Genomic DNA, 14,854 nt, shown 5'->3' with positions numbered 1-14,854 from the left:
TGCAGCGAGCAGGGGCTACTCTTCGTTGCGGTGCATGGGCTTCTCACTGCAGTGACTTCTCTTGTTGCAGAGCACGGGCTCTAGGCGCGCGGGCTTCAGTAGTTGTGACACACTGGCTCAGTAGCTGTGGCTTGCAGGCTCTAGAGCTCAGGCTCAGTAGTTGTGGCACACGGGCTTAGTTGCTCCACGGCATGTGGGATCTTCCTGGACCAGGGCTCGAACCTGTGTGCCCTGCATTGGCAGGCGGATTCTTAACCACTGCGCACCAGGGAAGCCCTACATTTTTTTCACTTAGGTACTTGCCTAAAACTCTTTGGGACATTAAAATTTATATCCTGATTTATATATTTATATCCTGATTTATAGTAAGAGTGATTGCTTATGCACAGTAAGCTTTAAATGTCTGCTTGACTTTGACTTTTGAGGGTGTTTCTTTTTTTTAAAAATTTTATTGGAGTATAGTTGATTTACAATGTTGTGTTAGTTTCAGGTCTACAGCAAAGTGATTCAGTTATACATATACATATAGTCATTCTTTTTTAGATACTTTTCTCATATAGGTTATCACAGAATAGAGTTCCCTGTGTTATACAGTAGGTCCTTGTTGGTTATCTATCTTATGTATAGTAGTGTGTGTATGTTCATCCCAAGCTTCTGAATTATCCCTACCCCCCAAGTTTCCCCTTTGTAACTATAAGTTTGTTTCAGATATCTGTAAGTTTGTTTCTGTTTTGTAAATAAGTTCATTTGTATCATTTTTTCAAATCAGATCCCACATATGAGTGATATCATATAATTTGTCTTTTTCTGACTTCACTTAGTATGATCATCTCTAGGTCCATCCATATTGCTGCAAATAGCATTATCTCATTCTTTTTTATGGCTGAGTAATATTCCACTGTATATATGTACCACATCTTTATCCATTCCTCTGTCAATGGGCATTTAGGTTGCTTCCATGTCTTGGCTGTTGTAAATAGTGCTGCAATGAACATTGGGAGGATCTATTTCTTTTTATGTGTTTTAGTGTTTGATCTATGGATAATAAGGTGCTGTTTCAGGAAGGTATCAAGCTGTGGCCTAGATTTGTTAGGTGCTGCTATCTCCAAATAGGAATGAAGAACTGGCCTTTGGCTTTAAATCTGTTTTTGGACTCTCTTGCCTACGTTTGAATACATTTGAATGCTTCTTTTGTAGACAAATAGGATAGTAAAAAGTTTAACTTGTACTACTTGGATTTTATTTTACTTTTGAAGAAAAGTTATTTAAACTTAAGTAAAAGTAGACATAATTTTCTCGATTCTGCTACATCAACTGGACTTAATACATATGAAGTCACTTTATATAATTTGATATTAAACTTTGATACAAAAATAAGAGTCCAGAAATCTAAACCATTAATGAATTAGGAAAAGATTTGCTCCACATTCCATATAGTTATTTGAACTAATTGTCCGATTTTTGTTTTGGTGGAAGTAGACAGAATGTCTAGAATTATATCAAGGCCCCCTCTCCCTTCTGGCTCTGGTTTGGCACCATCTTTTTGTACTGAACAGAAAAGAGTAAACTGTGTGCTCATACAGTCTCTTCCACTCGTTTCCATTCCCAGATCTTCAGGGAGCAGTTGTTTTGATCTGTGCTGTTTCGCTGTTGGGGAAGCACTGTACATGCGGTCATTGAACTTCTGTTCCCACACATGATTGTTTGGCGTTCAGGAAGAAACACAGAAGGAAGCATTGCAGCTGAGGAAGAAGTGGTCCCTAAAGTAAATATCTAGGGTTCTTCTGGGATTCATCCCGGGTCATGTTACTTCCTTGATCTGAGGAGACCAGAATGGAATCAGGAAGAGCGATTGACCTCACACAGAGGATGATGGCTCCAACCATCTGCAGGGAAGGCTTTTCTTTGTTTACCTCAGGCTCTTCCTGATTGCTTCTACAGCCCTCTGGGAAGGCTGGCAGTTCCTGGAATCTGATCGAATTCATTCACCCTTATGCGTGAATGCCTTAGAACCCCATTTTCCCTAGGGGGTTTTCAAAGAGGAAGCTTATTTACCTATAGAATTCTCTAGTGGTTGTATTTAATTAGCTTAATTGGGTGAAATGGAAAAACATATTCCAGCTTATAATAGAGGAAAGCCAGGCAGAGAGATCTTAGAAGCAGAACTTTACCCAGCATTTTCTTCTCAGGATGAACTCCAAAGCTGACCTTCTTTCCTTAACGTCTCTTTTTCAACAACAACAAAGTAAATATTTTAATGTTTCATGGTAGTGGGAGTGCGTTTAGGTGATCAGGGTTGCAGCAGTATTATTTGGGCTTATCTGGGCCAAACTTCAAGTGTAATACTTCGTGCAGGAACATTAGAGAAAATGCAAAAATCAGTCAAAGAGAGGCTCTAAAATCTTAACAAATTTAAATACAAATTGCAAGTGTGCACCTTTCTTTAAAGGTTAGGAGAGCTGGGTCCTCACCCCTGCTTGGCCACTAACTGTGAACTGAAGAAGGTCCCATGACCCAAGTGGGTCTGCATTTTCTCCTGTACGAAATGATTGGTGCCTGCGTTATATTCAGCACAGATTATAATAGAATCTTTATGGGGAAAACCAGGGCTTACAGAGTCTCTGCCTGAGAGTGGACAAAGAATATGAAAGAAAAACCTGTTACTTAAAACAAAAACAAAATGTTGCTGTGAAGGTGCTTCTGTCCAGACTAGTTTTGGGTTCTCTGTGGATTTCACATTTCAGTACCCTCTCTGTCCATTATTGCCACAATAATTCAGAGTTAAACATTTAAAATAGGAGTACTCTCAGATTGTAAAATAATTGAACATGACAGCGACATCTACCTTTTTTTGTTTACCTGTAATATCTAATGTAGTAAGTATGATGCATGTAAGATTAATCTTGAGAATTGCAAGTTTTCTATTCATTCTACATATTGTTACAGCATTGAGTTGGTGAGGGATTTACAAAAAGATACATGTGATCTCAGGCCTTAGGAACCCCTTTTCCACAGGAGACAACTGCCGAGCAAGGCTGATTTGATAAGTTCACCAGGAGAGTAATACAAGGTACAGAACTGGGGGGTCCAGAGGCCCAGGGATCAATGCCAGATGTGCAGGCGTGTCTTGTAGCAGTTCAGGACCTGTCAGTGAGGTGCTCCAGCTGCACCTTGTCATCCAGAAGCAGGAGCTGGTTCATGGTTTGGTGTCCTTGCTGCAGTAGGTAGGAGTGTGACTGGAGAGAGAGAGACCCGGGCGGAGGCTCTCTGCGGAGGCACACTGCTGGGGCAGGACCCCTCAGGGAAGGAGTGAAGAAGTCTGTAGGGAAGGCAGCTAGCAACTGACATTCTCGTTCTTTTAAAAGTGATCAGGCGGGCATCCCTAGTGGCGCAGTGGTTGAGAGTCCGCCTGCCGATGCAGGGGACGTGGGTTCGTGCCCCGGTCCGGGAGGATCCCACGCGCCGCGGAGCGGCTGGGCCCGTGAGCCATGGCTGCTGAGCCTGCACGTCCAGAGCCTGTGCTCCGCAGCAGGAGGGGCCACGGCAGTGGGAGGCCCGCGTACAGCAAAATGAATGAATGAATGAATGAATGAATGAATGAATGAATGTGATCAGGCATCTTCATGTGTCAGTGGTCCTTGATTGTTGAAGCGAGTGGGGCGCTGTAGGGGTGCCTTCTGAAGCAAAGGGAGTGTTCAGGGCAGTCATCCTTTCTGTCTCCATCACTACATATTCATTAATTGGGATTTAAGTGTGTCCTGGAGACTGTATATGTGCCTGTTCCTTCCCAATACAATGTGGCGTGATGGAAACAGCACAGGATTGTGATTCAAAAGCAGTATCTCAAGAGTCCTGGCTGCTTGTCACCTCTGTGAATTTAGGAAAGTTGCTTACCTTCGAAGGGCCTGAGTTTCTTTGTCTATGAAATACCAATGACAGAGATAATAACAGTAGCCTTGCCGGGTGCTCCGAGGACCACATGAGGTGGGGGAAGGCTCTGAGCCCCACCCTATAGCGCTGTACCAGTCATTAAGATGCAGTTAAGCAACTCACGTCCTCATCTTTGTGTTTATTATTTCAGTGGTTCCCTGTCAGACAAGCGATTTCTGTTTACCTCCAATGGTAAGGATCATGCTTTCCTTAAGAATTTGATATTTTAAAATCTTCAGGGGTAGTTTATTCTTCCATACCCCTCAGATGATATAGTTTAAAAGATTAATTTTTTCCTTTCCCCTCAGGTCATGTAGCACCAAGTATGCTGTGACTTAAAAATATATCAGACAATAAACCTAGTTAACATTAGGGAAAAAATATTTTTCTTTATAATCTAAAACTTTTGCCAGAAAAAATGAAAATCTGAAATGACAAGTTACGATAAATTCCTTTATGTTCGATTTTAACAGAAAAACCTTTTGAGCAGTGCAATTTGATTTGTGTATATCTGGAATGAAGTTATTGAAAATGAATAGCATAAAGGCTTTTTAGCCCCTCTGTCATGGAATATGTTCTGGGGAAGTATTCTCCCTCACATAAAATAACATATTTCAAGAACAATACAAACATGTCTTCTCTGCCCAGGAGGAGGACTGGCCTTAATCTGCAACCTCCACGTTGTCTTGGACATGGTATAGTTAAGCTCCCAGGGGTGATGTTGGGTACAATTAACTGATCTTCAGAGCACCTGACGTACCTGCTCTTCAAGGGTGGAGAGCGTGGAGTCCTCCCTCTGATCAAGTGAGAAGAACCTCAGCATTTTCAGCTTTTAGGACACCTTGTACTTCGTTGAAATCATGGTGAATTTAGATTAGAAAGGAAAATCTACAGTGGGGACAGATATGTCACTTATAGGGGATATAAGGTCTATTAAGAAAAGCAGCAATAGTATCAAGATACCACAGCACCAGCGAGTCAAATGCAAGTCTGAATCATTAAAAAACTAGTAATTAAACAGTTGATTCAATATCAGAATGGAAGTAAATCAACTGAATAATTCTAGGTGAAATGGGGTGCTTTTTTTTTTTTTTTTTTTTTTTGGTTTTCATTTTGTGTCTATATCTGAAATATTTCCCTGCCCTTTTTTACTAGGTTGCAGCAGATCCTTGAGTTTGGAACCTGACCGGCAAATCAGAGCTTCTTCTTCTTGGGAGTGGATCAATGAGACTGGAGATCAGGTCCGTTGGTCTCCTGGCCAAGCCCGACTTCAGGACCAAGGCCCGTCATGGGCTTCGGGGGACAGGAGCAAGAACCACAAACGAGAGTGGCTGAGGATAGATTTGGGAGAGAAAAAGAAAATAACAGGTACTGAAACGAGTGCAGTTTCACAAAACAGGACGACTTGCAGTTGAAATTATGTTTTGAATTTGCACAGGTGCCCCCACCTCAGAGTGCTCCATGTCTTTTTTTAAAAATCTTTATTGGAGTATAATTGCTTTACAGTGGTGTGTTAGTTTCTGCTTTATGACAAAGTGAATCAGTTATACATATACATATGTTCCCATATCTCTTCCCTCTTGCGTCTCCCTCCCTCCCACCCTCCCTATCCCACCCCTCTAGGTGGTCACACAGCACCGAGCTGATCTCCGTGTGCTGTGCGGCTGCTTCCCACTAGCTGTCTATTTTACATTTGGTAGTGTGTATATTGTCAGTGTCACTCTCTCACTTCGCCCCAGCTTCCCCTTCCCACCCTGTGTCCTCAAGTCCGTTCTCTACATCTGTGTCTTTATTCTTGCCCTGCCACTAAGTTCATCAGTACCGTTTTCTTAGATTCCATATATATGTGTTAGCATACAGTATTTGTTTTTCTCCTTCTGACTTACTTCAATCTGTATGACAGACTCTAGGTCCATCCACCTCACTACAAATAAGTCAGTTTCGTTCCTTTTTATGGCTAAGTAATATTCCATTGTATATATGTGCCACATCTTTATCCATTCATCTGTTGATGGACATTTAGGTTGCTTCTGTGTCCTGGCTATTGTAAATAGTGCTGCACTGAACATTGGGGTGCATATATCTTTTCGAATTATGGTTTTCTCAGGGTATATGCCCAGTAGTGGGATTGCTGGGTCATATGGTAGTTCAATTTTTAGTTTTTTTTTTTTTTTTTTTTTTTTTTTTTTGCTGTACGCGGGCCTCTCACTGCTGTGGCCTCTCCCGTTGCGGAGCACAGGCTCCGGACACACAGGCTCCGCGGCCATGGCTCGCGGGCCCAGCCGCTCCGCGGCATGTGGGATCTTCCGGGATCGGGGCACGAACCCGTGTCCCCTGCATCGGCAGGCGGACTCTCAACCACTGCGCCACCAGGGAAGCCCTAATTTTTAGTTTTTTAAGGAACCTCCATACTGTTCTCCATAGTGGCTGTATCAATTTACATTCCCACCAACAATGTAGGAGGGTTCCCTTTTCTCCACACTCTCTCCAGCATTTATTGTTTCTAGAGTTTTTGATGATGCCCATTCTGACTGGTGTGAGATGATATTTCATTGTAGTTTTGATTTGCATTTCTCTAATGATTAGTGATGTTGAACATCTTTTCATGTGTTTGTTAGCAATCTATGTATCTTCTTTGGAGAAATGTCTGTTTAGGTCTTTTGCCCATTTTTGAATTGGGTTGTTTGTTTTTTGATATTGAGCTGCATAAGCTGCTTGTATATTTTGGAGATTAATCCTTTGTCAGTTGCCATACTTTCTTAAAAGTAACAAATCTTCACATTGTCTATGTGGGAAGAACCTGTATGCAGGGGGTAAGGATGGATGTGTGGGTGAGAGAGCTGATATCTCCGTGCTGAAACCTTTTTATGGCATATTGTCAGTGTGAAAACACTCATCTGTCATCACGTTTCTAAATGCAGATAAGAAAAGCAGGCCTGTAAAATGATTTGCAATTTCAAATGAGAGGGAAAAAAAGAAAAGAAACCTGAAGTTATAATACATGCTGTATAACATATTTTTAAAACTAACCCATAAATAATATTTTCTTACAAGGAATTAGGACCACTGGATCCACACAGTCAAATTTCAACTTTTATGTAAAGAGTTTTGTAATGAACTTCAGAAACAACAACTCCAAGTGGGAGACCTATAAAGGAATTGTGAATAATGAAGAAAAGGTAAGAGACACTCTGGAGGAAGGAACTGAGTAGGAGAGTGGCCTCCAAATATTTTCATCAGTTCATCAATGTGTTTCCAAAAACAGATGCACAGCACCAGATTACGTAGCCTTTGAGTGTAAAGCCTTGTATCTTCAATATCAAGCATGTCTATAAAAAAGCAAAAGACATAGAATCCTTGCTTTGATTTCATATAACCAGGTGTGAGTGGATTGATAAAGACCTAGAAACTAATAGAATCTTCAGGTAAAGGTTATCTGTTCCTACAGGTGTTTCAGGGCAACTCTAATTTTCGGGACCCTGTGCGGAACAATTTCATCCCTCCCATTGTGGCCAGATATGTGCGTGTTATCCCCCAGACGTGGCACCAGAGGATAGCCTTGAAAGTGGAGCTCCTTGGCTGCCAGATTGCACCAAGTAGGACTCAGGGTGAGTCAGTGAGTTACTGGATTCTGGTCACCTCCTTTCACAAATTGTTGTTATTAATGTGGTTTCTCTAACATCTCTTCTCGCTCAGGTAATGACTCATTGGTGTGGAGCAAAACAAGTCTAAATACTGTTGGTTCAACTAACAGAGAAGATGAGACAATCTTAAAACCCATCCCCTCTGAAGAAATGCCCAAAGGTAGGGCAGTTATCGTTTTGCGGTTTCTTAAGGAATAACTTGTACTCCAGCCAATAATACGGTAGCTTCAACAGCATTCTTTTTTTCTGTGTCATATAAGTGTCTGGGGGCAGATGGTCCAGAGATATCTGCACATGTGTAAAATAATATATGTCCACACTTTTCATTACACTATTGTAAGTAGAAAAAGACGGGAAACAAACATATGCACCCTTCAAACACTATGTAAATCTTTTATAGAAAAATAAAATAGCCATCCATACCATGGAATACTCTACAGCCATAAAAAAGGAATGTGTTAGTAATATAGAAAGTTCTCTGAGACACACTGACAACTTAAAAAAAATAAGCATGGTACAGAACAGTTTACATAGCACTCGACCATGTGTGTAAAAGGGGGGGTGATACAGCATCACTATATATATATATATATATATATATATATATATATATATATATATATATATATATATATATATTCACCCCAGTATACCTGGAAAAATGTCAAGAAATATAATTTCACATAGAGGAAGAATAGGTGGAAGGGAGACATTCCATTCCATACCTTTTTATATATATATTTTTTCCTTTGCGGTACGTGGGCCTCTCACTGTTGTGGCCTCTCCCGTTGCGGAGCACAGGCTCCGGATGCACAGGCTCAGCGGCCATGGCTCACGGGCCCAGCCGCTCCATGGCACGTGGGATCTTCCTGGACTGGGGCACAAACCTGTGTCCCCTGCATCGGCAGGCGGACTCTCAACCACTGCGCCACCAGGGAAGCCCTGAATCCTCTCTTTTTGCTTTCCAATATCAGTAAATGCCTAGCATGTATTCTTGTCCCCCACATGTTAAACCACTGAGGACCTTTCAAATCAGTATTCAGTTTTAGATCATGAAATTTGGTTGCTGTTCATTTCTGCTGTATTACGATGTCTTTTCCCCTTCTTAGGGTTAAACGTCATAACTATTGTTACTCCACTGGTTCTCCTCGTCCTGCTGGTTGCTGGAGTGGGAATCTTCGTAGTCCTTAGAAAGTATGTGACTTCACATTAAAAAATTTTTTTCTCTAATTATGTAAACAATCACAAAAGTTTACTCTTCGTATGTTCATGTGTAGAAAGCAGCATTACTTCTCCCAAGATAAAATGTGAACTTCTATTTTAAAAACAAGTTGGATAGAGGTAGAAAATATCATGTATTATTTTATGAACAGTACTTAGCATTTAGAAATCTTTTCAATGGGATTTTTTGTCTTGATAGGAGGAAGAAGAAAGGAAATCCTTATGGACCAGCTAAGGCTCAGAAAACAGGTTGGTTGAAAAAACAATCTACAGTTTTATTCTGTCCTTGAGAAAGGGACAGAATCTGCTGATTAAAAGCATGATTAGGCGCTTTTAATCAGCAGATCCTGATTAAAACCCACACTTATATGGTTTAAGAAATAAGATCTAATAGCTTTAAGTTAACAAAGCTACCAGGAAGGAATATATTGTATCCTGTCTCTTAATTCAGAATCTTCATAGCCAGTTTAGTTTTTACTTTTGTTCAACATCATCCCATCATTTATCAAAATTAACTTTTTTTTTTGGCAACTGGAATTTACATCACCACGCTGCCTGTCACCAAGGAGAAGTTATAAAATCCCCATCTGTGAACTGGACATTGCCCGGCACTCCCAGCATCTTCAGGCCTCCATTGTATTTTTCACTCTAGGAAAGGACTAGGCAGGGCGGGTTTCAGAAAATCCTTAGGACACGGGATGCCCAAGCAATGAGTCAGCTGCAGAGAGAGAGAGAGAGCGAGAGAGCGAGAGAGAGCGAGCAGCAGGGCAGGACCCCTGAGCATCTCAAGGACCACCTGGGACTCCACCTCCATAGGCTCTAAACAGCCAGCTTCATTGACCCCTCACGGTCACAAACACCATGTCAGTGCAGATTAGGGAAAACCATGCCCAGGTGGTCTAACCTAGGGATAATCTGGGACCTGATGGGTACACAAATACATTTTACCTGCAGAGCAGAAAGCATGGTTGGGATGGTGTGTGCTGTTGTTGTTGTGACCTCATCATGCTGTGTCCACCACACATACCTGGAGAGCTGTGGTTGTGCATCTGTCACAGTCAGCTGGCAAAAGGCAGCCTGACCTCTGACTTAACCAGGAACCTGTGGTGGAGTAAATGTGTTACACTTGTGAGAAGATTAGTTTGTTTCATGGTATCTTTATTCCAGACTGTTGGAAGCAGATCAAATATCCCTTTGCCAGGCATCAGTCAGCTGAGTTTACCATCAGCTACGATAATGAAAAGATGACACAAAAGTTGGATCTCATCACGAGTGATATAGCAGGTAGGTACCAAGTCTCCGTGACCATGCTGTTAGCCAGGAGGTGCTGCTTATGGGAGAGGGGAGACCAGGGAGAGGAATAAGACCAAAATCTTTTGTTTAGATGGGGTCTAGTAAATCAGTAATGTGTGACGTTTTCTCTCTGTGCTCTGCAAAGAGTTACAAAGTGACACTGAAATATTTCCCAAAAGCCCCATTCAGCCAAGGCTCTTACACCTGCAGGGCCTCTAATGACACCCAGAGCAATGGTCCTGAAGTACCAGTGAAGTCTGGAAGCCCTTAACTAATCTGTTTTTGTTACTAAGGTTTTGATTAAGGCACTAGGAAAAAGGGACTAGAAAGATGAATTGAGCATAGCTCCTGCCCTTGACGAATTGGAGGTAGGAGATGAAGGAATCTGTTAGAATGGCCTCAAGGTCCCTGACAAGCCATTGTTGAGAGTCAAGCTTCTCAAACGATTTGTGAGGAAGGATCCACTTTTTGCCTTTTATTTCTTTAATCCATCAAGGACTAAAACTTTTGTAAAATACAGTATAAATCAGTAAATGTTTAAAAAGACATAAAATACAAAGCTCTAACTTTTTAATTAGATTCAAGGGACATAAAATCACTCTCAAATTGCTGCAAGATCTGAACACTTTCTATCCATTTGTGCACTTATCTCTTTACAGATCTGTCACAAACAGTTCTCAGACAGGTAGGCATCCACAGACCACTGTGAGTAGCACTGCTCTACCTTTTTGCTACTCAGACTGTATTCTGAGGACCAGCAGCAGCAGCATCTGGGAGCTGGCTAGAAATGTGGGCTTTCAGGCCATGCCCCAGGGTTACTGAACCAGAAGTTCCCAGGTGGTGTGTGTTATATATGAAAGTCAGAAAGGTACCAATGGAAAGGTTGCTTGACCTGCTTCAGGGGCAAAGGGAGCAGTTCTCCAATCAGAATCCATCTTCTTGTTCCTTTCCTCGGACAGTTCAAGCTCTGCCTTGGGGGTGAGGTGAGGAGAGTGCAGAACCCCTCTCCTTTCACTCTCCTTCAGCTTCTGGTCCAGCCTCTTCTCCTTCCTCGCTGCGTGGTCCTTCTGGGCACCTGAAACATGCAAGGCCCCACTCTTGCCTCCACTCGTCTGCAGTCTCACCCACTACACTCCAGAGCTCCCGGCAGAGCCATTCCTTTCCTTTCTTTCTGCAGCTCACATCCAGACTCCCCTCCCGCTCCCCAGTAAGTCAGTGATTCTTGCCTGCTGGACGTCATCTCCTGCAAGCGTCACCGGGTCCTCAGGGCATCCAGAATTGAACCCATCGTTCCTAACCCTTAACCTACGTGCTCTGTGCGTTCCTTTTCTAAGTGGCTTCTGAATGGGCACCCCAGTTTTCAGGGCTTAATATCTGGGAGGTGTCCTCTTTGGTCATACCCTCCCTACATCATTGGTGACAAATTCCTCTGATACCTGTCCCCAAAGTGTGGCCTTTCCAGAGCTGCTGCCCGTCCCCTAATTTATGACTTATATGTCTCATTTCTCTGCTTTTTGGTTTATCTTTCCCTCTTCAGTCTCCCTCCACGGTTACCTCTTCTGCCAGTCTCTAAATTTAGAATCTTTGTAGGTTTCTACAGCGTTAAACCAAACTTCCTAGCAAGGCACTCAGTGCCCTCCATGATCTAGCACATGGATAATAGCTCGCACTTGGGACATGTGTTCAAATTCTTGCCCCACTGGCTGCTACCTGTGTAATCTTGGAAAAGTTAATCTCTCTCTGCTTCAGTTTTCCATTTGTAAAAGAGAGTAATAGTCCCTACCTCATAGTACTTTTTTTCCAGAGGATTTAACTGATTGATATCTTAATGTCATTAGAATAGTGCCTGGCACCAAGTAAAGACTCACTAAAGCTTTATTTGAGCTTTATCCTTATCATTAGCCCCCAACCTATTACTTTGGTCTTCATATCCTATTAAATTCCTCCATGTCCCTCATGCTCTGGCCACATCACACTCTATGTTCATGGTTGTTTAACAGGTTGTTCAATCACTTTTCCCTTTCCTGACAGTGTTACCTCCACCTCCAGGAGTGGCCTTTCAGGAGTCAGCCTAAGAGCTCCCCGTGAAGTTGTTCCCTCCTATCCCTAGGTGTGGTTAGAGGTTAGCTCCGCCTCGCTAGGTTCCTCGGAGCCTTGAGGCTTCCTAAAGCACCTGTGTAGTTATGTAAACCCCTAAGTGTGGCGTCTGTGCCTTTTACATCTTCATCTTTCTCTTCCTGCCCGGTACATGTCAGGCCCTCAGCAGAGCACCCCCTCTACAGCCAGCCGGTCTGTGGGTGTATGGGGGCGGTGCACAAACGTCTGCCCTTTGGGTTTCAGATTACCAGCAGCCTCTCATGATTGGCACCGGAACGGTCGCCAGGAAGGGCTCTACCTTCCGGCCGATGGACACCGAGGCCGACGAGGCGGGGCCGGACGCCGAGGCTGGCGGCCACTACGACTGCCCCCTCCCGGCCGGCCGCCACGAGTACGCCCTGCCCTTAACCAACCCCGAGCCCGAGTACGCCACGCCCATCGTGGAGCGGCACCTGGCCCGGGCTCACACCTTCTCGGCGCGGAGCGGCTACCGCGTGCCGGGGCCCGGGCCGGCGCACAAGCACTCCCTCTCCTCCGGCGCCTTCTCCCCGGCCGCCGGCTACCAGCTGCCGCCGAGCCCCGCGCCCGCGGACCCGGGCTACGACAAGCCCAAGGGCGGCGGCGGCGGCTCAGCCGCGGGGCGTGCCGATCCTGCCTATCAGAAGCCACAGGTCAACCCCGCGACCAACGCTGCCTATTTGGCCCCCAGAGACTGCCTCAGACCCCTCAACCAGACGGCCATGACCGCTCTGCTGTGAAAACACTGTGAATGAAAGCTGCTGTGGTACTGAGCGCCGGGCTGTGCGCGGCCCTGGAAGCTGCGAGATGCGCGCGCGCGCGCGAGAGAGAGAGAGTGAGTACGTGTGCGCGCGCGCGCGCCCGTGTGGTTTAACAGGATCCTGCGGTGGAGTCGTAGAGGTGCCCCCCCCCACCACTGTTTACAGAATTGTGCAGCTGGTTTCGTTCTGACCCTTAGGGCGAGCGTCTGTTGGGTTTTGTGGGGCTAGAAAAATGAAAGTTTTCAGATGGCATTTTTCATTTCTCTAACTGTGATACCAAGCTGCTTCGGTGTAAAATGTGCAATCTGTACAGAGTTGTATTTAACAAGAATTAAAGTAACTTAAGTTTGCGCAGATTTTGGTTCTACACGGAGGTTATGTAGGAGAATGCAGCTGTTGCAAAAACGTATATAATAGTATGTTCACTTTTTAAAGATATTTTATCTGATAGTGTGTTAGCAGCAGGTCTGTTTGAACTTTATCTTGTTGTTATTATGGCTCATTTCCTTTCCTTTGATATCGAGAACTAAAAGCATTGTTAACATTCTTCTCCTGGAAGGAATGAAATTACTTGAAGCAAGAAAAGCACACCAGGGTGGTTGTTTGTTTGCAGTTATGACTGTAGATGAAAAAGAACAAACAAACAAAATATACCACCTCAGCAGCTGCCAGTCCCTTAGACTCCACTTCAGGTGGGGACGCGCAGCGCCTGTGAAGGCGTGCAAGGTGCAGGAGGTCTCTGGAGCCTGCAGGGGCCTCGCTGCCCGCAGCCTGTGCGACCAGGCTCCTGAGCAGCTGGCCTTCACACTGCTTCTCTGCTCACCTCAGGCCTGGCAGATACTTGCTTTCACATGCAAGTCTGCCTTTTCAAACTGCAAAGCCAAATGCTGAGACTTAACGGCAATCAAAACTGCTCTCTCAACAAACTGAATGAAGGTGGCACAGCAATTACGCTGTAAATTACTGTGTCAGATGCTTTTGTACCTCAGATTAAAAATATTGCTGAGGTCAGACACCCACACTTTTCATAACTTTCTTCAGAAATAGCACATTGTACTCTGAAACACAAAAAAAGTTACTTGACATGTATTCTTACAAGTGACTGAGGCCAAATCTACATAGAGCTTTTCTACTGAGATGGTTGGAAACTGAACTAATTTTGTAAGAAAAAATTTCCCCTCGAGTATGTGTCTGTAATTCCAGATTAGCCCAGACTTCAGCTGTACCTCATGTTCAGTGGTTTTTATCTGAGTTCACTGTGGGGGGATTTAACCTCTTTTGCCAAAGAGGAAAGTGTATGTTTGTTTATTTTAATAGAAAATGTGGACCAAAAAGATCCTTTCCCTAAAAATGTATTTTAATCCTATTTGCATGACTGACTTTCTGTGAAACATAAATTTTAGAATACTGAGGTGCTGGAAGGTCACAGCAGACTATCTGTGGTTATTGTGGAGGTTAAACCATTTACCTTGTGAGTTTACATGGTTTTCTACAAATACTAATTGCAATAAACTATGCCAAACCAACGTACGTACCTCAGTCTCTCACTGGTGTCCTGCTTGCTGGGCTACTGAAGGCACTTGAGGCTCAGCCTCCATAAAAGTGCAAGTGGTGCAGTGGAAGGAGCATATCTGGCTTCCTCTGGTTGGTCCTAAGTTGGAACTGGGGACAAAAATTATGGACGCTGTCAGTTATTAATAAAATCTTAGCGATTTGGGGTCGATTGTTTCATGCATTTTAGTTTGGCTTCCTGGATTTTTACAAAAAGTAACAATCCAGTCTACAACCTGTAGACTTCCTACAAGTCTGACTTACAGCAGGCTGCCGGGTTCTGGTCTGGTGACTATGGATGATGAGTTGGTTTCCCATGCTTACTGCTGTGCACTACCA

The 14,854-nt window shown here is 43.7% G+C and overlaps 1 protein-coding gene across 2 annotated transcripts in view; it reads left to right on the top strand.

Annotated features, from left to right (window-relative positions):
• DCBLD1 (discoidin, CUB and LCCL domain containing 1) overlaps positions 1-14,490 on the top strand; it is an 80,422-nt gene extending 65,932 nt beyond the window's left edge. Inside the window, exons 7-15 of one of the 2 annotated variants that reach the window (XM_060115241.1) lie at positions 4,082-4,122; positions 5,086-5,298; positions 6,985-7,109; positions 7,379-7,538; positions 7,627-7,734; positions 8,684-8,768; positions 8,995-9,044; positions 9,963-10,079; positions 12,429-14,490. In XM_060115241.1, the coding sequence (XP_059971224.1) occupies positions 4,082-4,122; positions 5,086-5,298; positions 6,985-7,109; positions 7,379-7,538; positions 7,627-7,734; positions 8,684-8,768; positions 8,995-9,044; positions 9,963-10,079; positions 12,429-12,943 (1,414 nt within the window). In that variant the 3' untranslated portion in view covers positions 12,944-14,490. Of the gene's footprint in view, positions 1-4,081; positions 4,123-5,085; positions 5,299-6,984; positions 7,110-7,378; positions 7,539-7,626; positions 7,735-8,683; positions 8,769-8,994; positions 9,045-9,962; positions 10,080-12,428 lie in introns of those variants that run through there. The other variant, XM_060115242.1, reaches the window with a different exon arrangement.
• The last annotated feature ends 364 nt before the right edge of the window (positions 14,491-14,854 follow it).

Source organism: Mesoplodon densirostris, chromosome 12 (assembly GCF_025265405.1).
Source record: "Mesoplodon densirostris isolate mMesDen1 chromosome 12, mMesDen1 primary haplotype, whole genome shotgun sequence".
In the NCBI taxonomy this organism is placed as follows: domain Eukaryota; kingdom Metazoa; phylum Chordata; class Mammalia; order Artiodactyla; family Ziphiidae; genus Mesoplodon; species Mesoplodon densirostris.
Note: the sequence above shows the minus strand (reverse complement) of the source record. Positions and strands in the feature narration are given on the sequence as shown.